At 41.6% G+C, this 26554-nt stretch overlaps 1 protein-coding gene across 10 annotated transcripts in view; it reads left to right on the top strand.

The window, feature by feature from the left end:
* Positions 1-5377: 5377 nt before the first annotated feature.
* Positions 5378-26554, top strand: part of asph (aspartate beta-hydroxylase) — a 28677-nt gene continuing 7500 nt past the window's right edge. Inside the window, exons 1-8 of one of the 10 annotated variants that reach the window (XM_027282587.1) lie at positions 5378-5556; positions 14276-14437; positions 15096-15140; positions 16153-16221; positions 21729-21773; positions 22462-22560; positions 23205-23246; positions 25449-25541. In XM_027282587.1, coding sequence (XP_027138388.1) covers positions 5517-5556; positions 14276-14437; positions 15096-15140; positions 16153-16221; positions 21729-21773; positions 22462-22560; positions 23205-23246; positions 25449-25541 — 595 coding nt within the window. In that variant the 5' untranslated portion in view covers positions 5378-5516. Of the gene's footprint in view, positions 5557-8961; positions 9119-12624; positions 12892-14275; positions 14438-15095; positions 15141-16152; positions 16222-21728; positions 21774-22461; positions 22561-23204; positions 23247-25448; positions 25542-26554 lie in introns of those variants that run through there. The other 9 variants (XM_027282589.1, XM_027282586.1, XM_027282588.1 and 6 more) reach the window with 9 other exon arrangements.

The following is a 26554-nucleotide window of genomic DNA, read 5'->3' on the forward strand; positions in this document are numbered from 1 at the left end:
GCACACCCAAACAGTTAACCATTAATGAAAAGTAGTGTGAGCACAGAAACCTTTCAAATATTTCATGTGTGAAACAAAAGACATCACATATGAAAACTTACTTCACATGTGAAATATGAATTATACAGGCGTGATGATTGATGATTGATGATTGGTGATGAGTGTTTTTTGTACAAACATGAACTTCACACATGACATGTTTTTTCCAAATCCTTCATAGAGCTTTCAGACAGGAAGTGATGTGATTTGTCAGAATTGTCTGCTGATGTGATGCAAATTGTCTTGATGAAATCTGGTTAATCAACAGTTTCCTGTTGTGTGTTTACCACGGTTCCTCTTAAAGACACGCAACAGCTCACTGAGCTTCATATTATATTTGAATGTGTGTATCAGTTATTGTCATGAAGCTGCAGTTGTTCATCATATATCAGTATAGCTCATTAACAAATATTACACACAGGAAATGCTTTTGATTTGAAATCAAAAACTTCACAGAAATATATATATATATATATGTTTTCATGTGGCTTAGTTAAAGGTCCACTGTAAAGGTTTTAGTGGCATCTAGTGGTCTAGTGGCTAATTGCAAAGTACTCACCTTGCCCTCACGTTCCAAGAGTGAAGAAGAAATTACAGTGGCGTGATACGTGAAAAACACTAAAGGCCCTATTGAGAGCCAGTGTGTAGTTTATCTGCTGTAGAAACATGGAGGTTTAACAGAAGAGGAGCTGCTGCGTCTGTGGATATAAAGTCTGTTAATGAAAACAGAGTTATGGATATTATATTCTGGACCTTTAAATACATTAGAAAATAAAATAGTCGCCATAGGAATTTTTTTCATTGACAATGAACATTTTCATTATAGTAACAAACAAGGAAGCGTGGTATTGTCATTCATTATTTAAAGAGAAGGGGTAGGAGTTCATAAGTTATTTTTATTCTCACTCCTTTTCGAATATGTAGTTTTATGTTTAAATGTTATCGAAATAAACTTCAATCAATCGATCCAAAAAAGATGTTGTGTGGTGATGACATTCAAATTGTCAACACTCAGTGGTCACATCAGGTCAAATTTTGAAAGAATCCACTTAACGCAGAAGCTTAACTAATTTCATGTTTATACTATTTGATGTAAAAACATATGAATTTCACATGTGCAGAATTACATGTGAAACATGTGGAACACATGTAATGGAGTGTAATTCAAAGGCACAGAAACACACCACCCCTTTAATTCTTAAACTTGTTCTCCATTTCGACTTTGTTTTATTATGTATGAATTTTTCACATATTAAACACACCTTCCACATGGGAAACGTAGTTTTGGAACATTTTCGTGGTACAGTGTGTGAAGTCTATGTCAAATCGTGTGCCATTATTTCCACTGAGCTCCACATGTTGGACCATGTGGTGACTGCTTTGTGATCTTCAAGTGAAATTGAAATTCAAGTTTTTTCTGTAAGGGGTGCTCCCTCTGTGAGAAACCGGTGACCCTGCAAGCAAAAGGAATTATCAGATTGTGTTGTATCCAGCGACTTCACTGTATTGTTTTCAGGCCAGTGTTATAATATGCCCCTTATACAAAACTGTTCCTTCTGCTGTCAGGCTAATAAACAGACATTTCAGACATCAGTCGTTTTAAATAAATGTTATATTCCTATTATGCCCCATATATGTTGATCTTTGCTTTTTAGAGTTGTGAATCTGAATCTGAATGTAATTCACAGTGCCATTTTGACTTGAATTGTGGGATATTTTTCTGTGTCGTGGCTCATTATACAAAACCCTAACTAGTCCTTTACATGTGCACTTTAACACCTGCCAAGGATTCAGAGCTCAGTAGAAAATTCACTGAATTTATCTCTTTGTCCCTAAAAATATTTATCTTTTGTATCACTTACTTTGTTTTAAATATTTGACAGAAAACTAACAGGTAACAGCACAGTACATCAAACGGTGTTGCTGTGCAGAAATATTGATCTTCACATTCAGGATTACCATTAGAGAAGCATTACACATCTAGAATGAAACAGTGTGTACAGTATACAGTGGGGGAAAGGCACATAACAACATTTACACAGTGGACAAACAAGAAAGAAACACACCACCCCTTCAATTCTTAAACTGACAAATATCAATGATAACATGACATTATATTATATCTCCATTTTGTTTTATTATGTATACATTTTTATTCAGTCTCAGTGAGAAAGTCTTTCCATGTCAGTGATCTCCTTAATGATTTGAATCCAGTCCATCGATCTGTAATCCTTTACATGTGATTGCCTATTTTGCTGCTACAGTCATTTTCAGAAAATATTTGACATTCTGGGATCTGGGATCAGGTCCAGCTGCCTGTGACCCTGATAAGGGTCATAAGGGATGGATTGATCTGATTTCTCTCTGGTTGGTCATCCTGATGGAGTATTAAACGTTCAAAGGGAATCTGTGTCCCAAGAATGTGCTGCATGATTTTCCATAGTGGGTTAGAGAAATCCAGGCCATCAGTGGATGTCTCAGGTGCTCTGTCAGCAGAGGGCGCAAGAGAGCTGCTGAAGCAGAGAGAGAAGCCCAGCTGCTCAGTCACCAGGGTACAACAGAGGTTCTCAACCTGGAGGTCAGGACCCCAAAGAGGGTCACAAGATAATATGCAGGGGTCGTCAAATATTTGTGAAAGATGAAATAAAATAACATATTGTGACAAGCAGAGTGGAATGAGAGACAGGAAGCAGCTCTCAGTGATGTCATCTCTTTGTTATTTCAGTCATATGCGAATGTTAGGCCTGAAGCTGACAGGCTGAGTATGAAGATGCTGTTAAAGGGATAGTTCAGATTGTTTGAAGTGTGCTTGTATGATAAACTTCCTCACAGTCAGTGTGTTACCTAAGGTAGACACAGATGGAGAAGCAGACAGAAATCCCAGCACTGACATAGAGCAAAGTACTGGTGTGGACAGAGTCAGCAGAAAAACATGTGTTAGACACAAAATGCTCACCACATTACCTTGCAGACAGACCTTTCCCCTGGGGGAACTCTAACCCTATTATTGATATACTCCTACTCCTAAGCCCAACTGTATGACAAGTTAAAGTTATTTTGGGGGGTCTAAAACATAGTTTTCTGCTGACCCTGTCCACTGTCTGCAGTACTTTGCTTTACTTCAGTGGACTTCTGTCTGCTTCTCCAAACTAGGAGCGAGTTGACCATCATCTACTGTAGGTAACACACTGACTATGGATCAGTACCTCGTAGAAAAAAAACAGAACTATTCCTTTAATGTAATACATCTAAATCTAATCAGTTGTTGTTCTGTCTGTGGACAATGCCATCGTCGAGAACCACTAGAGACCAAACCCTAAACCTTTGGAGCAGCAGCTGGTAGAGAACAGGAGATACATGACAGAAATGGAAAAGTTGGAAAAATATAATTCTGTCATTAAAACAACCTCCTCAAAATATTTTGTAATTAATTTACAGAGAAAGCATGCACACCAGACCCTCTTTGTGTTATAAAGAGTGTTAGAGTTCATGTGTTCCACACAGTTTGTGTACTTGTCTTCCTTTTATATTCCTGTGTCAGGAAGGAAACTTGCATGTCCTGTCAAATCCATACAAAGATAAAAACATGGACTTTCATTTGAGAATAGTCTGGAGGACCCTCATCTGCTACAATAAAGGCTGACACAGCACTGTGATTGAGATGGGGGTGGGGGCAGTCAGGGGACATTCCACTCAACTAGGTCCCTGAAGGTGTCGGCCTCATTACAAATGAGAGCATTTAATTGTCTTCATGGCACTACGCTTTTCCACCACCCCAGACACATTTTCCAGCTACAGCTCCTCCTCCATTTCACTGTAGAAAATTCTCACTGTCTTTTGCCCTTCACACACTGTACCCAACCCCAGCCCCTATCCACCGACAAGCAGATAGTGAGTCTACAAGGTGTGCTGCTGCCGCCTGTCTGATCTACAAGCTCACAGTGTAGCAGATGGCTTACATGTCTGTTCTGTGTGTTACATCACAGTTCACAGCCCCTAAACTATTTAAAGACCAAAAAATAGCTGATTAATGAGAAAATTCTCAATAATGAAAATGATCATTTGTTGCAAAAATCAATGATGAATTAAAGCATGAGCTGGAATACAAATCCTGGTCAAGAACTTGTTTGCTTTGGGCTCCTTCCAACAGGTGATGTAAGAACATCATGCTTTGGAAGCATGTTGCCATTTAATTTCCTCCAAATCTATAATGCAGATGAAATCATTTGAAACCACAGCAGACATGACAACTCTGCCCAAACACACACACACACACACACACACACACACACACACACACACACACACACACACACACACACACACCATGTAAATTACATTCCATTCAGGTGATTAGATCACTCCTCAGATCTGCTGCACACAATGATCAAGTCAATTCAAACACGTTGTTGAACAACTGTCTTCTCACAGCACACGCCCTCCCATCACCTCAGGCTTTGTTGTCTGACTGCGGGAACAAAATGTGAGATTAGTGCTGTGAGATAACCAAATGGTGAGAGCTCTGCATGAAGCACGTGTGTGTGTGTGTGTGTGTGTTGTAAAAGTGCAAATAAATTTACAATGTAACAATGTTTGTCTAGGCAAAACCAAGACAATATGTTGGCAGTTTGTCCACAAGAAGTCATCTGCATATTGTAAAAGCACAGAGGTCAATGATACAATTAAGTATTTTTAGAAGCTCTGGTTTCACATGGACCCCTGAATACAACACAACCATTGTTAATGTTATCAGTAAAACCTGTGAATATTAATTGAACATGCTGAAATGCGTGTGTGGCACAAAGGCCTACAGGGTACATTTTGAAACTTGAGTGCACATAGCTGTAGGCCTTTGATGGTAGCCCCAGTACATGATTTAAAGGAAATAACAAAGCAATTCTCACTGACCATATGTTCTTTTTTTGTGTGTTGACTGAAACTGTAAAAACATAAATTTAAGCCCAATTTAAATATACAGTAAGCTAAGTCTACTGTAAATAGCCTACCATGCTTGATATTTGAATTCTTTTGACTGTATGATATGAAGGGCAGACATCTGTATCCTGCTGCTGTGACATGTTCTATGTTGATATTTTAAGATTAAAATGTATAAAAATGGTGCGCAGAGAAAAAAAGAGCACACTGTGATGCCAGGATCTACCATCTTGCCACGTTCCAGAGGAGCGCGCATGGGGCGGGGCAAAGATAAGACTGTCCACACGGTTGAATAAGCTCAACGCCTCTTGAATCCCATTGGTCCAAATATTCTCCCGCCACACCCATTTTTGCGCAGCGGGCCTGTCATTGCTCGAGGGGGCCTGTCAGTCTTAAAGTGGACGGGGTTTCTATGGTGCTGAGTTTTATGAGGCAGGAGAAGAAATTGTGATTTTCTTTTTACAGCTAGAAGTTCAGCCTGCGGCCGCTCCAGCCCCGCTTCACTGTTCAGTCAGAGGTCTACAAACCCCAAGAGACTCGCCATGGCGTCAAAGAAGAGCGCGAAAATGCACGTTAAAAAAGGTGCGTGGCAGCTTTTCTCTCTCTCTCTATCATGCGCAGCAGTGGTGCGGTGATGCGGTGCTGCGTTCACTGTCAGGCCTTTAAAGTTAATCTGTTATTTCATTCAGGGCCGTAGCCCCGGACAGCTACCTTCATCTAGCTTATGGTGTCGACGTGTTATCTGCTCCGCGTTTAAGCTGCTTTACAGAGCATGTAAACACTTTTTTAATATAAGCCATACAGGCAAACCTTCACGCACAACGTCACCATGAATAGCTGACGGTAGCTGTGCCGTTAGCTCGTCGGTTTAATTCTGCATTAGCGGGACAAAGACGCCTGTGACACTACGTAGCGTTTTAACAGCATTGGCGTATTAAGGTTGCCGTTTGTGGACACACCAGCTGTTTGTCCAGTGTCCACAGGCCGGTGGACCACGGCGACTCCCTCTCGTGGGATTACAGTGGAACACCGGGTCGGCACGCGAGAGATAACCGTCTCTCCCGCGGGTTTATAGCTCTATTACAGGCCACGTAGCCCAGCCGTGAACTGCACCCGTTAAGACTTAAGTCGTCGTCACCGAGAAGACACCGAGCCGTGTCGGCAGTAGTGAGTGTATGTGTACCCCGGGGCTCCGAGCACCCCGCCCCCAGCTCGGCCGAGTCACTCTTCCAAATGCTCACGTGTCATTTTCTGGTACCCGTGGGTGGGGTTATACGTGGCTTGTGTGGGGGTCTCGGTCTGAACCCGTACAGGACTTCATACCCTCTGTTGTTGTATAAGCTCCATTGTTGACCGCGTCCATTCAAATATATATAACTTAATGTTTAAGTACATGGCACGCGCCCAATGTGCGACGTTACTATTAAAGTAATAAAACAAAGTCAGTGCTTCTGTGTATTAATATGTAATATACACACAATATACGGCGTTATGCTGCTGTGAGAGCTCCAGTGGTGGTCATTTAATGAAGCACGCTGCAGACTCCAGGATATTCCAGATAAATGGCTGTAATATATGTAATCTATATGTACACGTGGCTGTGTGTCGGTGATGAGAGCGAGCCCACGTTGTGTTTATTGATGCAAACTATAAGAGGAAAAGTGTGGTCCAACTCCGGGTACACTCTGTCCTCTGCAGACCGCACAGGACTACAAGTCCCAGCACAGTAAAAAAAAAAAAAAACTAAAAACTACAGCAGAACTACACAGGGCTGTGGATTCCCCTAACAATAATAAAAATAGATTTAAAAGCTGAATTAAACGCGGTGTGTTTATACTTTTTATCAGTTTTGTTGATCGTGAAGTGCAGCACGCTTCAGGTTCCACATGACTGAACACGGAGCTCGAAGCGAGGCACACGGATGTAATGCATGTGTTTCTTACAGTCTGGTGGCTGTAGTTTGATCGTGGTGGCCCATGTTGCAGCGGTTCAAAGAGCATTGTAACGTTAGAAAACCCCGGGAACAAAATGTTCAGTTTTTCGTCTTTTTCCTAACCCCGCCCCCGCAGGCCTCGTGCATGCATGTACAGCACGCATGGTTCAAGCACTGGTGAGGCAAGTTCAGCTCATGTGAACTATGAAGGACAGCTGGTCTTTGAATGAAGACATCCTCCAGCAGGGGATGATATTTATTGAATTAAAGGTTTTTGTTTATTATTTGATTATAAATCCACGTGACTGCACGACTGTGTGCATTATTGTGTGAACCCTGTCATACGTGGATCCTCAACTCAAGCCAGAGCTGCAACAGCCACAGAGAGATGTGCTTTAAAACACAAAGCGGTCAGGAGAGTTGGTATTTTGTTCCATCTGCACAGATAAACAGCCTACAAAGTAGGCTTTTTGCAGCTTAACTAACCCACAGACGAGAGAGCGCGAGCCCTGTGCAGTTAGTCTGTATTTATTTAAGTTACATCATGCAAACACACACACTCAAAGTGGCTTATCAAATATTGATTTTGGCCTCGCAGTCAAACCTGAAAGACGGTGTAAACGGTGAATTGTTTTTATTTTCAACAGTTAAGAGACATATCTGCTGATCATACAGCAGATATGTCTTATTAATATTCAGTTGATTTATCTGCACTAAACTAGATTCTAAGCTTCATATTTGACCCATTCACTGTTTTTCTTTCTTTGTCTGTCACATGTTGTTTTACGTCTCTACATTATGTGTCATTGGAATCCCTCAGGCCTCCTCCCCCCTCAGCAAAGGGCTGAAGCACACAGAGCTGAATGGGTAACAGCTTGGTCTGTTCCTCTGGGGTCTGCTGTGTGATGCTGTGTGCATTTACAGAGTGTGTTTCCCATGTAACACTTGCATGACAGTGTAACACTGTGTGTATTTGTGACCAGCTTACGGCTCAATGCTGCATCATGCTGTCTAAAGTTCAGATGTGTGGACAGTTGTTGTTGCAGGAGTTGAATGTTTTGAGGGACTCCTCCTTGATATTGCAAATACCTTTTATAACTGTGGACAGGATATTAGATTCCTCAGGGACGCTTTAACTGAACCCTGCTGAAAACAGTTGATTGTGTGTGGGAGGAGTACTGCGTTTAATAGCTAGAAACTGGGATAGATGCTAGAATCACATTGCTGTTTTCCTCTAAATTCATGTACATCAGACATGTTGACTTTTTAGTTTCAACACCAGTGCATGTTTAAGTTTTAACATCATGTAAAGCATCTTTGCTGTTGCCACAGTTACTAGTCTGCAGTGGGGATTGTTTTAGAGGAGCCGGAGCTGTGTCTGAGATGTCCCTATAAAGGCCAGCAAATCAGAGGGCAGTCTCTTCTGTTGCCATGTTACTCTATAATCATATCAAATGGCAGACGATCACCGTAAATGTAGTAGTTTACCACTGTGTGTTTTTATAAAGTAGATTACGTTTGAAAAAGTTTGAGACGTGCTGTGTGTGTGTGTGTGTGTGTGTGTGTGTGTGTGTGTGTGTGCGCGCAGCTGCTTTGCATTGTGTTGCATGCAGCTTCTTCTAATTAGCCTGACACTAGCTCCACAAACAACAGCCCCAGTTAATGCGAGTGACTTTCTGGGGATTTCTAACAACAAAGCCAGGCATGGCTGCCCTTTTTGTGTCGCAGCCTCCATCACTGGAATGTACTGCACACCATCACAGATTCTGCTGCCATGAAATCAGCTAGGATCTCTGGTCCATCACCATCATGACCCTAAAGCTCTCCACAGCAACTGTTTTTTTAAAGTTGGTTAAAGGTCAGCAGTGTCAGAGTTTAGAGAATGTAAGTGAGTGGAATGTCTTCAGAGGCATACAAACCTGCATCTGTGTGTGTGTCTGTGCGTGTGCAGCATTGTGTGTGCATGCGCCTTAAAAGCCAGAGGGAAAAGAAGTAAGGTTGAAGGCGTGCACAGCAGCTCTTATGTAAGACTTAAGAGGAGCTGCTCAGGCTGAACAATGTGTACTGAGTTGCAGAGAAGAGACTGAGCAGAGAGAGTTTTCCATTTGTTTGGCAAAGAAGGCCGCCTGCCTGTGTGTGTGTGTGTGGATGCATATGTGTGAATTAGCTGCTGTGGTCGTATAAGAATGGAGTGTAAAGAAGAACAGAGCGGTACGTTGCTGCATGTTTTTTTTTCTGTTTCTGCACAGCTGTCTCCTCATGCTGTGTTTTCTGTTGGCTTGTTGTGTCCATATTAGGTTAGAGGAGGTACTCAGCAGTGGTTTGCATTAGTGATGAGCCCTAACAGTTCATTTGGGTTAATTTAGCTTTCTGTATGTGTGTGCATCTTAAATGTGCTGGGAGGAGGAGGCGAGCTCAGCTTCATTCTTATTCACCTTTAGTGCTGCGAGTTCCAGCAACAATGGGCTGAATGTATGAACCTGAATTTCTTGCTGTGTCAAATATGTCACCACACAAGTACTGTCATGAGTAACAGTATCAGCCCTGTGGTTTCTGCTGCAGCTAGAGTAACACTCCTACAGCATATGGCAGGCGAGCGCTCATCGCAAAGGATTACAACGTAAACAGTTTTATTGGTGACGACTCAGCAGTTTGGAGCTCCTCTTTAGTCTTTGTTTGTTCAAGTTAAAAGAGTTTGATCATGTCTGTCATTGGTATTCTGCTGTAGGGTCACAACTATATGAAATGTTCACAATATGATAACATGTCAGGCAATCTCACGGTATCTGCTACTAGGGGTGGGCGATATAGCCTAAAATTTATATCACGGTATAATTTGAACCATAGACGGTAGACGGTATATATCACGGTATACTTTGGTATGTTACAGTACTAACTGTTAACAGTATTAACAGCTTCTTAATAGGCACCAGAGCCCATGGTAAAAGCATTCAAGCAGGAAGCTGTTTTTTAAACTATTAAATAACATAAGTCAAGAATATGCCAAGAAAATTTATTGTGCAAAACTGTAATTGTACAAAACATAAAACAAGTAACTTCACTTTCAAGTTTCTTAACATGGAATATAAACATGCATGATATTTAAATAATAAAAAATAGTACAACAAGGTAAAATGGGTAACTTTGAAATTGAAAATGACTTGAATGTGCAAAACAACAATCAACTTTAGAGGTAAACTCAAGCCTGTAAACAAACATACCCAAACATATATAGGAAACACAAAATTGAAAATGACTTGAATGTGCAAAACAATCAACTTTAAAGGTAAACTCAAGCCTGTAAACAAACAAATGACTCGAGCGCTTCCCTGAGTCCCTGGGCAATCAACTCCCCTGTGTGGTCGTCAGGGAAATACGATGTTTGCAGACTTTGCCGCACAACTTCCAGTCGTCGTTAATGAGGGATTGTCAGGCTGATATACGGGTCCATAGTGCGACTCGACCACAGTCCGTGGTGGTTGCTAGTGTTTTATGTCGAGAAGCTCTTTTAACACTTCATTGCGAACCTGTCATGCAGTGGCCACTTCCACCTGGCTAAAATATTTGCGGCTTGGTACCACGTAACGTTGATCAAGCGTCTTCACCATGCCTAAAAAGCCGCTTCTCTCTACGGTTTGGAAAGGCACCATGTCTTTGCACAAAAATATTGCGATGGACTTCGTTATGTCAGTCCACCGCTGGCTTTTTTTATCACACGCTACGCCTTTTGAAAATGCCTGGGTGATAGACTGCTGTTGTGTAGTGCCAACTTTTTTCCTTCCACTTAAGACTGGCTTGGCTTTTGCGCGTCACCACGCATACGTGGCTTTCTTCATATTCCAGAACGTGTTTGGCTTTTAATAATGATAAAACAGGTTACTCGTGTTTCCATGTTTAGCGATCACTGTCGCCCGGCATATCCTGCAGAATATGTTCTCCTGAGCACTATCTGACACCTTGTAGCCAAACCATGTCATATCACAGACGTTGAGCCGGTCTTTTTACGAGCTCCTCCTCCTCCATGCGCTCACTGCTCGCAGCCATTTTTCTTTCCTTCCTTGTTGTGTGTGGACGCAATAAACTATCGCGATAGGAGGTATAACCCAAAAATCTCTACCGTTGGTCAAATTTATACCGCATACCGTTTATACTTTTATACCGCCCACCCTATCTGCTACTACACTCCCTTACAATGAGCCTCAGAGGAATAAAAGCAGAACTCTGATTAGAATTTCATACTATCATGTCCTTACAGATAAGCAAATGTCCACCATGTGTAACTGTCAGTTTTCATACCATGGGACCATGTTTGCTGACATTTCAGTAAATCCTCTATCCCAAATTGGTCACCCTCATGTCAAATAGGATTTAGTTTTATGTACAGCCATGTTCACATATTTCTCCATCTCTGCTGCCCACAGATGTGTATGTGTATGTGACTTTCATCCTCCAATAGGCCTGAGGTTTGAGAAAGGGCTCAGCACTAAACTTAAGCTTGTGTGATTTTTTTTTTTATTATTATTATTATTATTATTATTATTTTACTTGGTGTGAAATTTGAAGCCCATGTCAGTGTTTAGTTTGTGTGTGTGTGTATGCGAGTATCACCTGTAGAGCAAGAAACACTCACACCCTGTACCTCCTGTGCTATGTAAAGAACTATGTGAGTGCCCCCAGGCCACAGAAACAACCTAATAACTCAGCTGACTGACAAGCTGTGAGACTGAAGATGTTTTGGCTCACTAAAGGCAACATTTATGTAGCCTTCTAATGTATGTATATATTACTTATAGATACTTGTCCATAATTTGGCAAATAAATGGAAAAACATGAAAAATCCTCTAGATGAGCCAACAGTCAGTTTCCCACGTCTGCTCAGTTCTTCTGTTTACAGCTTAAATGATCGATCAAAGTATAATCAATCATTTTGATAAATGATTAATTCTTTGTGTCATTTTTAAGCTGAACTGTCACATTTGATGGTCCCTGGTTCTGAAATGTGAGATTTTCCTCTCTTGCAGTGTAGTCACCTCGTGCACAGTAAAGGGTGTCTTTGCCTGTTTCCTGATTTGATTTGTCATAGACCAAAAGATTAAGTAATAAATCAAGAGAAGAATTTGGAAATTCATTGATAATGTATGTAACGTGATAAAAATAAAGTTGTAGTCCTGTTCTCATGGTTTCAAATGTATCCCGATCAAGGGAACCCCCTGCTCTACTCAGATGTTAACATTCTTTTCGGGTGTTGATTCGTTTTCCTGCAGACTTTGGTTTAAATAAGTGAGTCTGTTAAAGTTCAACCACCACCAGTTCCATTAATGTCGAATATGCTTCAGTGACACTAAAATTAGTCTTTTTATTGACACAAATAGTTTTTAGGGTGATAGACCATATTTGCTTCTGTTCTCCATGGCAACAGGAGATGTAGTGACCAGTAAGATGTTTGTTTTATACCTGTGTGCACATTAATTTCATAAAAGATTGAAGGCCTCTCAGAATGAATCTTTGTGCGTCATAACTGCTTCAAACAAAATTGAAAGAAAGTATAAAACCTTCCAGAACAGGCAGAGGAGGGAAGAGGGTGGGGGGCGTTCCTTTTAAAGCTGGCAGTGCCCGGTTGGCCTTTTCTTCCCTCTCTCTGTGTCACGGCCAGCTGGTCTAACAGCACTATAAATAGCTGCCTTTGACCTCCAGAGCCATATCAGGCTCAGAGAAAAAAGTGATAGAGTACAAGGATTACTGACAGATGAGCAAGAGAAAGAGGGGAGGGACACAAAGAGGGCCAGAGAGGAGGACAGAGCAGGAGGCAGATTTCCTGTGGCGGGGACTGCATGCTGTCTTTGTGGCCAGTTAGACCCTTATTCGGTTAGCCGGCAAGCCAGGCCGTCAGTCAGCAGGGATGGGTGATCCAGTGACACTGGTCGAGTCTGCCACCCCTCCCGTTGTCACGGCGATCCCCACAGTGATAGCTGGGGAAATGCAAGGTGAGGAAAACCTCCATTCAAGGACTTACTGAGCATAGAGCTGAGAAGGACAAAGGAGTGTGGAGGTCATTGTGTGGGCCAGGATGTTTGGTTGCAGGGTGAAGGACTGAAGGTCTGAGAGCAGGTCTAGCCCCTGGTCCACCAGAGCTTTTTGTTCTGGAGCCAAGATGTCAACTTACTGCTTGTTTATTAGTTTTCTGTCGTGTTAGCTTAGTGAGTGTTCTGTCAGTAGTGCATAAACATGTCTTACATATATTTTGATGGAAACATGTAACCAGACAGCATTACTTACAGCTCCAGCTGCTTTAGAATAGCTTGGATCCATATTTCTGTCCACCTTTTAGATGAATCCAGAACAGGGTTAATGCGACGTACCACAGTTCTTTTGGGTATTTGTGCTAAGCTAGGCTAATCACCAAACAGACGGATGTCTGTATTAGAAGTGCAGAAACAACAATGCTCGTATTCATATTCTCTGCTGATTCTGGGTAAGATATCAAACAAGAGGATTCCCCAACATGTTTGTGCTTAGTTTCATGTTGTTGTTGATCAGTTGACTCTTTACACACTTTGATCTCTGTATTTGGTTTATTAAGAGAGGGTATCAATGAGTTTTAATGGTAATGCTTGTGTTCAGGATGACTCGATCTGTGCATATTGAGTGTTCCTAAGCTAATCAAAGCTCCAGTCTGTCAGTACTTTGAACTGTGTTCTGAGCTATGTGTCTGAGTTTGACCTAGAACCGTGTAGCGGACTTCAACACCTGTCCGTTCTCCCTAACACCATTTTCTCCCATCATGCATTATGGGATGTCATCGGCAACCCCGGAATAGCTCCTTGAATGTGGTTTGTTTTTTTGTTGTCTATCGCCTCCACTGCCTATCCCCCAGAGCCAATCCGAGGGAGCAGAGCACATACAGCAGATGACAACAGATATGCCCAGATCCAAGTGTAAATATATAACATCTCAGAGTATCTTCATTTTCCTGTGTAGTTTGAGTCAGGTCTGCTCACCTGACACATGGCTGCTTCTTTTCTTAGTCGTGTTTGGCAGGCAAGAAAATGAAGAATAGTGAGAAAAGGTGACGTGTCAGCACATTTGTGTTACTTCTGGGAGCTCACTGAACTACTAAAAGACAACTGTTGTTTATGTAATAAACACATAACTTTAAAACATCCTAATAGTTGCCTATATTAAAAACCAAAAACTGGACAAATGACTCCTGCTTCACTAACACACAGTGTGTAATGTGTTTGTGTAACTGATGCACTGAGTGAAATGGTTGCACAGTGTGAATTGAGTGATTGATTTGAGTGTAAAAAAGAGCGTTTCCACCAGAATCCACTAGTGAGGCTGACACCATGTACTGTCTTTGTGTTGCAGATGGTGCTAAAACCCAATCAGCCAACAAGAATGGGAAGAAGGCGGACTCTGGGTCCAGCAGCGGCAGCTTCTTCACCTGGTTCATTGTCCTGGCCCTGCTGGGTGTCTGGACGTCTGTAGCTGTGGTCTACTTCGACCTGGTCGACTATCAGGGTGTCCTTGGTGAGTGCACACTACAACACATGCGTGAATGTTTCGTTCTTTCTCTAGTCTTTCCCACCTCGTGCACCTTACTGGAAAGGTATGGCAGAAACTAGTTTGGCTTCTGTCCTCATGTACTTTTATATCATCTGTCCACAAACACACACACACACACATCTGCCATCTGGAAATGTCTAACCATGATCTTTACCATCAGTATCAACACTCTAATGTCAGATCAGTCATTACCAACCTAACATGACTACACTTCAGTCATCCATCCTCCATATTCCACTCATTCCATTATCTGACCAACACTAAATGATAAATCAGACTGACTGCTGTGTCATCAGACTTTAGATAAACCTGAGCATAGAATAACCTGAGTTTATACAACAGCACCTTTTTTGTCAACAGTATGATTACACACAGTGTCCTTGTACCTTCAGTGTCATTTCATGTCCAACATATATTTGACTCATGCTGTCTCACTGCTCTGTGGCATGTGGACCGTTCATCTGCTTCATGCTGTCAGCTGCACGTCTGTGATCACAGAACACTGTCTGTCACTAACCTTTACCACGAATGATTAATGTTGAACACTCCTGTCTGACTGTATGAATTATGAACCTGTTCTGTTTTTGTTGTTCCAATATGTATGTTTTGTGTTTGCATGCAGACAAGGCTAAGGGCTTACAAATTAACCTGTCTGAGGCCTTGCAAGGTAAAAAAAATCACAAGGCATATATTTCTCTTGTATTATTAATATTAATGGTTGTTGTCTTTTGTCGTTATTGTGCTTTCTCTCACTCCCTTACACACTCTGATCAGGGCCTTGAATCTAAAAATATCACAGCAATAAATTCTCCAGATGTGTGAGGCTGACTGCTGCCATGAATTGGTTTGGTAGTAAAATCTGAGCACAGAGGCCTTATTCTCTGGTCCTTCAGTTGTGTTGAAGAAGCCTCATTGTGTTCATGAACTAAGCCCATCACAAAAGTACGAGTGGAACTGGACAAAAGATGTTTGAACCTGCTCATCAAGGATGGCCTTTTCCTCTGAAGACTCACGTCTTTGTGTATTCCTTAGTTCAGCAAATCACAGCAGGAAAAACTAGGATTTGATATAACTGAGCACAAGTCATATTGATGTCATCATTAAATTCATAAAGTCAGCTGGAACACATGAAGAATTTGAACAAAGCTTTCCTCAGCTGGTTTTAGATCCAGGGCTTCTGTCTAACCTCACATCCGTCCTGTCCTCTGTGGTCCAGTTAGTCTGTAGCTACCTAAGACAAAGCCAGCAGCTTTGATACTAACCTTTCCTGAACATAGAACACATGTTAATGTCACTACAGCAAATCTCCCACAGTGTCCTGTTGTTTTGTTTAGTAATGGACGTTCTTGTTGAAATTTCCCCAGTTGTTGTCATTTCCTGTTTTGTGTTCCATATCCTGTTACATTTAAAGGAACGCACCAAGCTGTTAGCCGGCTGTAGCCTTGACCAACCTTTCCAGTTCAATATATACAAATATAGTTTTAGAACTGATCCTTTGGCTCATGCTGTTGAACACACCTGATGATGAGAGACCACATGTTAAGTGGTCAGTCTCCTGAAAGCTTGGTGCATTTCTTTAAGTGTGTGTCTTCACTGAATGATGCATGTGAATGTATAGTGATCAATGTTTCATTGTACTTCCTGTGAGAACAAATAACGTGTGTCTGTTGCTGCTCTAGGTAAACTGGTGGCATACGACACAGATGGCGATGGTGATTTTGATGTCGAGGATGCAAAAGTTCTGCTAGGCAAGTTGATTTATCTGTAATTTACAGCCAATGTTAGCGCTCACACCAGTGTCCTGCAGAGAGTAAAACAAACCATCAAACATTATCAGTCACAGGGAACATGGTTTCCCAGAGCCATGATGCTCAGAACTGATTTATCCGGAGTTTGAAACTTTACTGCAGGACACTGACTGTGTTTTGTGTCTGTTAATTACATTCAATGGCAATTTGGGTTTCTTTTGCATGACTGACAATCTCATCCATGAAAACAGCAGAAAGGCTCCACAAACACTTACAACCTCAGTACGAACGTTTAAAACTGTCCTCACATTAAAAACATATTAAAGTGGTAAAGACCTCAAAGCTCCCTAAAGCTTAGGTCTAACTTAAGAAGGTAGTCTGACTTTTATTAGGGTTGGGTATTGTTTAGTACCAGTACCGAATGTTTTCTTTTTGGTTGGTACTTTAAGCTCTCTGTAGTCACAGAAAAGTTCCAAACTTCTCTCACAGCTGCAGTACGTTGCATGTTATAATACTTTCCCATAAATAGTTGGTTTCAAACTCTGCTTTTGAACATAAAACACAGTCTGTGTGTCTACATCCTAATGAATGTCCTAAATAGCATCTTGGTAAATAATGTTTTGGCTAACACTAATCGAACGCTAAGCTGGCATCAACCAAGACAGTAAAAAAGTTGTTCTCTCCAACAATTCAACTAGCTACTTTATTACGTGAAGATGTCAATGCCTCACTTTAAGTGTCTTCGTTCATGAAGAGTTCGACCTCTTCAGGACAAACATGGCACACTCGTTTGGTATAGTTTCTGTTTGGCCAGGTGTTCCCTCAGGTTAGACGTGTTGCCCTGGTCAGCTTTGTTTTATTTGCGAAACTTGTGAGCGCTGTCTGCTCACTTGAACAAGCTGCAGGGGTGACATAGTCTCGCCGTCTCTCTTTCTTCTTCTCCTCTCTTATACTATGTTACTCTCTCAGCCAGATGCGCTTTCTGATACCGTCTGTAGTACTATGGTCATTTTGATCAGTACCCTACGCAAGCTATAACAAACTACTGAGGTTTCTGAAGCAGTTTGTTAATTACAGGGTGGATTTCATGATGTTCATCGGGAGAAGGAGTTGGTCTGATTTATCCTGTAACTAAAGGTAAATGAAGGCAACTTTAGCCTGATTGGGAGGTGTCCTCTGACACACACAACTCATGTTGATTTCTGATGGACATGCTGTTTTTTCTGTTCAGTATTGTTAGGATGATACCCATAATATATGTTACAGCTGTGCAGGTTTTTTTTTTTTTACCTTTTCCTCGGTGTGAAGTATTCAGACAGCTGGGCGCTTGATAAGAAATGTTGCCGTTCCTAGTCTTCAGTGCTTTTATTCCCCATGTGGTTTTATACAAGATCAGCTTTTTATTTACGTAACTCCCAAACTTCCTAATGGTGTCAACAAGTTCTGACATGTTGGACCACAGGTGTGAGTTCTCGTCAGGAGAATCACAAGTTGCAGTTTGTCTTCAGTCACAATTCTACATCGAGGCTAGTGAGCATCAAAAGCAGTGCTCTGTCATTTTGAAGCTCTTGGCAGTCTGATCTGTCACCACAGTTCATCCTTCATTTTGCCCAGCTTACCTTCAACCTCGCAATCCACGTCTCTGTAACCATACTCACTCAGATTAGCTTCAGCACTTTGTTAGTAGAACTTGAAGCCTCCTCAAGTTATAGTGCATGCTTCCACACAGTTTGCTTTCTCATATGTATTGTGGTTTGAGCTGTTTGAGCCGGTCTCTCTTGGTAATTTTAAGTTGCTTATATAGAGCCACTGTAAGACCTATTTGTCACTTTCATGGCTGAACATTTAGCTGCTCAGTGCAAAATAATGTACCATTTTTATCATTTTCCACAGCAGAAAGCTCTTTCTAAATCTGAACATTGGCTTTATTTGTCTTCTCCCCCACTGTAATAAATGTGTATTTACCAGCATGTTGCTGTGTCCACCTACAGTTCAGGTGTTGTAGTAGGGCATCCTCCATGTTCACTGTCCATTCTGTAATAATGACTAAAAAAATTATTAGATAAATATTGTCCCATCTTTACCTGCATGCTTGGCCTGCTGTATGATTGATACTGTAGTTCCTTTTTATATTTAGTCATTCTGTCTGTTCACTGACATTATGAGCTTATAAATATCAGAAAAACCTGTTATTATAGTATTATTAACTTATTATTTTGATAGAGTAGGTACTGTAATGCATGCATTTCAATAACAAGTGGTAACTCAGCCACATAGGAGACTTACACAACAGTAATATTTGTTGGCTGAACATATTAGCATTACAATGCAAAACAAGTGTAACTGTGTGCATAGCATTGTGTTGTCAGTCTTTAAAAGGCAAACCCAGCACCACTTTTCCTTTTTTCACTTTAACTCTTGTTGATGATTCTGAGGCTGTCTCCACATGATAAGCAGTGAGCTGAACTCTCAGTCAGTGCACAGAGCTCAGCTCGCTGCTGATATGTTATCACGTCTGTAGAAATAACGACTATAAATAAATGGCAATGCCTTGAAGCTGGCACAATTATTTGTTGATGATCTTGTGTAGACAGCCCAACTCCAGCTGCTTCTGATGAAGCCTGAGTAGTTCCCTCGCTGCCTAACCTACGCCTAAAACTTCTCTTACCTTCTCCTCTTGTTTGTTTCCCCTCCTTCTCTTTCCTCCTCTGCTCTTAACCCCTTTCATTCTTTCATTGCATCTTTTTTTCTCCATTTGATCTCACCTTTATTTCTTCCTGTCCTTTTGAGTTTTTTTTCCTGTTTCATCTCCCTCACCTCCACACGTGCTCCCTTCCATCCACCCATGCGTCCACTCCCACCACCCTCCCCCTCTTGTTTGCGTAGGCCTGACCAGTGAGGGCGATGGTCAGGGTGAATCCGAGGTTCTGGATTGGTTAGAAGAAGTGGAGGAGGGCGGCTCTGATTGGTTAAACGGTTTCTTCACTTTCCTGTACGGTCTGATAAACCCCCTGGAGTCCCTGGAAGAGGAGGAGCACAGCATCTCCCGAGGAGTCATGGAGGCACAGGAGGAGGACGAAGAAGATGAGGATGAAGGGGGGGTCAGAAGAAGAGGAGCGAAAGATGATGGAAATCAGGGGCAGAAGATCGTCATAGTTGGCCTCCATAACCAATAGCGTCAGGCCAACTGCGGCAACCCACTCATCTTCTAATGCAGTTGCTTTCAGCGTCCAACAGCACAAGCTACAATGTTGGAAGGAAAAACTGTTCCTACAGTATTTTCTCTGCTTACTTCGGCAGGTTTTGGTGACTTAGCTCAGCTAGGAGCTTTGGATGTTATTATCTTCAGTTTGATGTGTGGTGGGTTCCACTGTCCCAGGTTTCACCCACTGGAATCCTTAAATACTCTCAAAGCTGACAAACAAGCTTCATTCTTGTGTCAGCAGAATCTTAAGAGTGAAATTCTTTTGAAAGTGTTTTCAATGATGTCAATCTCTGTGCTGGGATATATATACATGATACTCAGGAACACTTTTAGATGTCCTTGCTCTGCTTTTTTAAAATCTATTAAACATTATTTTCGGCACAAACCTGTTGGCAACAGTCAGCAATACTAAACGACACAAGATGCAAAGGTGATTTGCACTTGGACAGCTGCTCGGCTGTCCCTTTCTTTGACCTTTTGTCTTTTCCTATTGCTGCATGCCATAAAACATATTTACTCTGGACTCATGGGCTTTAAGCATGGATTTGTACTTTTTTAATCCTCTGTCAAGTTTAAGGCTCTCGGTTTTGTCTTGAAATGAACCTGGTATTAACATGTGATCTGGATAAGACAAACACAAATGCAAACAATGCAGGCATTGCAATCTGAGCGACTAGACTCCACCTGGACGCCACAGATTCAGGGTATATCTGGGCCTGCGACATTAGCCTAGTTAATAGGGATCCACCGATGTGTTGTGTTGATGCAGCTTGCTGTCCATGCTGTTGGACAAAGCGATGCAATCTGTGCCAATTCAGGAAAATGAAGGTGATTATTTCTCCGATATCCAAGAGGAAAATAACCAACAACAACATTTAGCCAGTGTAAAATTGCAACACAACAGAAACATCTTCCACTGACGTCCGTTAATGCCATTTATTTGTTGATTGGCCGAAGGTCGATCAACAAGGCCAATGAACTGGTGCAACCCAGCTAATTTGCAAGGCTCTTGAAAAGTAGTCTCCAGATGCCTTCAGCTGCCTGTGATGTGGCCCTCGCCTTGTATACCTTTTTATCCCACACTGCTTTCATGGTTGACAAGTTGCCCTTCCTAATTTGCATTACGAGATCAGATCAAATTGCACAAAGACTCGGGTGAAGGCAACACCTCTTTTCCAGATGTCCAGAGATGTCAGATGTCAGTATCCAGGTAATGTGTCTGGATACAGATTGCATGTTAGTACCAGGTGGAAATGAGGTCTTGTAGGATTGCCCTTTTTTAAATTCATGAGTATATATTGAGCTAAGTTGGTGCTTCCCATCCTTCAGGTTCTTGTGTATTTTGCAGCAATCAAGATTCATCCTATTGTTGTTTGTTGATCGTCTTGTCATCCATCTGCTCAGCAACAGTGTATATCACTGTATGCATCTGCTCCAAACATAATACAAATGTCTTACACCCACAGTCAGCCATTAAGCCTAAAACAGGTTTATTTAATCCAAGGTTCAGGTTTGTGACTATGCACAGGTAGAATCCACTCATGTCCAACCAGTTGTCATTCCAGTTTGCTTGTGTTGTGGATGCACTGCAGTAAGAAGGTGCATTACCTGTCTCAGAGGAGCTGAGACAAGTGATGCAGAGATGAGGCGTGTTTGATTTGTTGCACTTGAATCAACTAATTGCTGCTATTAGCCCAGACAGCTGAAACCAACTGCGGGTGTGTTTTCTTATGACCAGGGTGTGTTTCTGTGCAGTGAACTTAATGGCTGTTCTGAATGCTTGGATGGCACCTGATTTTAGAAAACAGACTCCTTCTGCTCTGGGGGAGTGTTTAAAGACTAAATCTACATAATGCTGTCTAAGCACAAAACTTACACTGAAATGTACAGAACATGCATAACTTCATAGCTCATTTAGTGGAAGTAGATTCTAGTAGAGTCTAATACAGTTTGACTTTATTCTGCTAATTAAAGATCTATCATGTATTCTCCTTTTCCACACTGGCACTGGAAATCAGAGTCACACCTTTTGGCCTCTGACTCACTGTAGAACCGGTTTGTTTGTTTACTGTTTATAACATGGCATCCAATATAGCCACAAAGTTAATCAGCAAACCATTCGTTCCCTGTGGTGTTGGAAACTGTCTGAGCTGTTACATATTAGACCGTACGGTATTATTGCCTTGGCTTGCATGTGGTATTGGATGAACATTTCCTTTTTACTAAGCTCATATTGTGTGGTTATGTTTCTCCTGTCACCCCGTGTGTTTGTTTTGTGTGTTTCTGTTCATATAAACATCAGCTGAGCAGACTGGAGTACATGAAGAGAGGAAAAGGAGATCCAAAGGTACTGCATATCTGTCTGATGACAGTGTGCTGAGCTCACTGCCTCACAGCTTACTGGGTTACTGGAACAGAGCTGCAATTTCCAGCCACTTCACAGACTTGGTGTCCTCGTTTTCTCTCATAGTCAGCTTAAAAAAAAAACAGCTCACTAGTCATTTCTGAGCTTTTTAAAAATGTTTTATCTCCTGTGGTGTTCTACTTAAGCTCCACCCCTCATTGCTCTGTGCTCCAATCACAGCTGAGCAAAACATGCTGCAGGTAAACTTTCTTCTTTTCTATACTTGGATATGCTACATGCTAGCTTGCCAATGTTGAAAAGACCACTGCATTTTTAAGATGCTAACATCAGCTATTGTTCAGTGTAGATGATGCTAACATTAGCATGCTAACTTAAGATATGACTATGTTCATGTCTTTTTAAATTGTGGAAGGCTTTTTAACAGGACAAGCTAGTACAGGAAAGTTGATCTGTCATTGGAGGACAGAGAGAAAAGGGGCTGGACTTATTGAGTTATATTTTTTCTCAGCTGCAGTTTTAGTGGTATAAATTGTTGTTGGGAGGGTCTCTAACAGCACTTCTTAGATATGCTGCTTGTCTACATTTTGATCAAATTAATATATTTACTCTGACTAATCATTATCAGCGGTAATGTTTTTGCATATTATTACTGTGTTTCCCATCCAACCAGAACTCCCAGTGCCTAGATTCAGGAGGAGAGAGAGGGAGAAAGCAGGAACCAGAGGAACTAAGATTCTGGCAGGAATGAGAGCAGCGTCTCTAGGATTAGGTGGGCTGCTGGCTTTTACTAGTCAGTATGAGCCATGTTTGCTTCGTACACAGTGATGTGGTGGTGAATTCAACAACTATGACTTCTAGTTTGTTGTCATCATCAGGAAAAAAACATTTAACAATTTCTTTAAATAATTTATCATTTAGTAAAACTTCATTTGAAAGACCTGAGAATGTTCTCCACTACATTCATGAGTGTTCATGTGTGGATGGTTTGTGTGTGACAGTGGAGACTGCAAAGTTCAAGTGTCTGCACTGCTAACTTAAGAGGCTGCATTCTATTTAGGTGAGCTAGTTCCAGGGTTCTGGTACTGTACATGCTGGCTCACTGTTGTTGCCTTCTGGGACACATGATGGAACTGCCCCAGAAACAATTTTTTTCCTGTGCTTTGGCTGCTTTGACGAGAGTATTCCACACCAGGCTAGAGTCTTGTTTGTCGATGACGTGTAGCACAGCAGTGTGTGTCTGTGCGGTTTGCTTCAGCTTGAGGCTGATGTTTGCTTCATGCAGCGATTCTAGTGGACCTGACTGTTTGGAGCTGTGCAACGGACAACTTGTGCAAAAAGTGATGGCTTCATGGTGTGTACGACAAAGGTATTACAGTCCAATGTAACTTTTGTCTTGTTTGTTTGCGACCTCAGATGAAACTCCTGGAGATGCAGCCAAGAGGGGAGCTAAGAAAGGTATTGTCATGCAGCCGGTTGCATGAAGCGGTGCTGTGTTAGAGTGTGGGATGGACAAATAGATGTTTCAACTACTCACAACTCATTAGTCTAAGATCAACGCAGTGTGTGTTTATTTGATACACCAACAAAAACTCCAGGTTTTCTTCATGAATGAGTCATTAATCTGTTTTGAAAGGGTTGGTTTGCAGTGATTTAAAGGTTTTTGGCCTAATCCCATGCCTGTGCTTGATGACTGAAACCTGAGAAGAGTTATCTTCATTTTGGGCAGATATTTTAGAAACTGGTGTAATTCTTCCAGTTTAAACAGAGCATAACTTATTAGTGTGGTCAACAAACTCTGCTTGAATCAGAAAGTAAGAGGAGTATGGCACAAAACCAATCTTGCTAGGTATGGGTATGGTTGTGGTTTATTCAGACATGCACGTGCCTGCCTGATGTGTGGTGACATCCAACAACCAAGTGAAATTGAGCATGGTATTTGTCCTATAACAACTCATATTATGAGTGGTGAACAACAAACAGTGTTGTTGCTCATCCATCCTAGAAACTCCAATCAAGGATGTGGGCTCGAAGCTTCGGGAGGCTTTAAAGCAGCAGCTGGCCATCATCCATGAACGCGTGGAGGCCAAGAAGCTCGCCAAGCTGGCTCTGGCTGAGGTCAGAGAGATCCTGGCTAAAGAGGAGGAGGCGAAGGAGCTTGAGCTGGGGAGGAAGGAAATATCAGCTAGAGTGAAGGAAAGAGTAGCCACCAGGCTGAAGGAAGAGGAGGAGAAGATAGAAAAAGAAGAGATGGAGAAGGCTCTGGAGAAACTAAGGAAGGAAAAGGCAAAACCACTGGATGAGAAAGAGGAAGAGGGCAAAGATGAGAAGGAAGGGGAGAAGAAATCAAAGAAAGGAGGAGAGAAAGATGACAAGTCAGAGAAAAAGATGGAGGGGGAGGGAAAGAAGGCACAGGAAGAAGACAAGGGGAGAGGGAAAGAGTCTGCCAAAGAAAAACGAAAGAAATCTGACAAAGGAGGCAAGAATTGAGGTCAGATAATCAAGTTTTAGACAGATTTTCATCCTATAGGAAACCACTGTTAGCCATCTTTAATGTTTGGGCAGGTTGGGCGGTACTGACCAAAACGTGTCTGTTGCACCAAGTATCAAAACCCGTTCAAAGTTCTTGTCCTGCTGCCCATGTGATGTCAAATTCTACCCAGACCAGTCAGTGTAGATGAAGCAATTACCACCTGGTCCACATTCTCCTCAGGCGTTGTCATGACTGAACATTATTTCACAAATGAAAGCTTAAATAACGTGCAGCTGAGGTTTTAACCAAACAACACGTGTCATAGCAACAACAGGGTAATGAAACAGTTGCTCTGCTGAAAAGGTTAAAAGTCGTTTCCCAGCTAGGCTGGTTTGTTTTGTTTGATTGAAATTTAATATATTTTGTGTCGTTCATACCTTTTGGTCATTTTCTGGAGCTAGCGAGCTAGCTACATTCACGCTACTATCAAAAAAATAAATAAAAATCTCAAGGGACTGTGATCATTTAAAAAGTGAGTAAACATCAGCACAGCTGATCATGCTTTAGATTTGACTAGATTGCAAATATTAGGCTTGGTTTCTCCATAAAATGTTTTTCTCAATCTAGGGAACTTTATATTCCACTATCATAAATGTGTTCTCTTGTTTTGTCAATAAAGTTTTTGGTTCCATGTCAATTGCCTTTTTCTTAGCATGTGAAAGCCAATTTTGTGTGTGCGTGTGCGTGCGTGCGTGTGTCAGGAAGGTGTTGAAACTGTGATTGTACTATGGATTTTTATGAACTCTGGACCAACATCCAGACCTACACAAAGAAGTTCCTCTCCTTTTTTTAATCACATAATAATAGTAATAATCTGCAAATGTGACATTATTGTTTGAGAAATGTCAGTCAGCAAAAGAAAACCCACAACTTCTTTCATTTGAACTGCTGAGTCATGTTGTCAATACACAGTGACACGGCAGTCATGCACTGTGTATCTCATTCACGCCTCACTTTCCAGCAATATCAGCTAGATATCTTTATGTATTCTATCTTCATACATTTGCATGGATGACATCCATAAACCTGACATGTATTTAAAATCATTAAACATGAGCTGATAACACTGTACACACACACACACCCCAAATGTTTCCTGCCAACAACATGTGCATCATGTCATGTAGGACTGAAAGAGAAAGCTGTCGTCGCCTCCCGTCGTGAAGAAGCCGCTGCCCCAGTGGAGACTCCTGAAGCTGAAGTTGAATCCACACCAGAAGGTACCGCACGTGTTCATTATACACACATTATCACACACACCGGCGTCACCGGGTTCATCAGTCTGTGTATTTGTTATCAGTAAACGGCATGGAGGCTCACACTTCACTCTAAAGGCTTGTGTGGAGTGTAAACACATGTCAATGGGTGGGATACAACTCATGTGACTAATGTGTTATATTATTGGTGATTTACAATCACGTACACAGTAACCTCTGGCATAGTTTTGCACATCTGTAGATCAACATGTGCCTTGTACAGAACAAAAGGCCCTCGCTTCATTGGAGATAGCATTTCATAAATTGTATGAAACAGACTCGCGCTCCAACACCACTAATGCATCTATAAACACTTTGAACAGAGTTGAACAGCGTTATGAAGATGAGGATGAAACTGTTCATGCTTTAAAGAATGTGACTGTAAAAGAACTGTTTGATGATAAAGACATGCTGATGAACGCAGGTGACATGATTTCTGTCCAGGATGTAGATAAATATAAAATTCTCTCTCAGCTGTGTGACATAAACTTTATCAAGCTGAACAGTGACTAACTCTACTTCCTCTGGTCAATGTGAGGTGTGTGTCTGTTTAGCAGGTATCGTCAGCACTCTGTCCGCCCTGTATTGTGTACATTGTCTGTACAAATCACTGTCTGATCTTCAGGCTGTCCCACAATACTTCAGAGTAATTACACTAAAGTATTTGCTCCTCTGAGTTTCTTTATGAAGCTTGATGAACACACCCTGTCAGCTCAAACTACAGATTCCACTCAGTTCACTTCTATCTCAGAACCGGGCTGAGAATAACAGCTGTATCAATGTAAAATTAACTATCTTAACTCTAATGCAGAGTATGTGTTTATTTTTTAACCCTGAGAGAGAGGTGTCAGGAAATGCAAACGGTCCTCACTATTAAATTTATCAGTAATCTGAAAATTACAGTGGATTATTGTGAGGACAAGGTTCACTTTCTAGGGTGGGTCATTAAAAACCTAGGCACATTATCCATTCCTTTA

This window comes from Larimichthys crocea, chromosome X (assembly GCF_000972845.2).
Source record: "Larimichthys crocea isolate SSNF chromosome X, L_crocea_2.0, whole genome shotgun sequence".
Classification (NCBI taxonomy): domain Eukaryota; kingdom Metazoa; phylum Chordata; class Actinopteri; family Sciaenidae; genus Larimichthys; species Larimichthys crocea.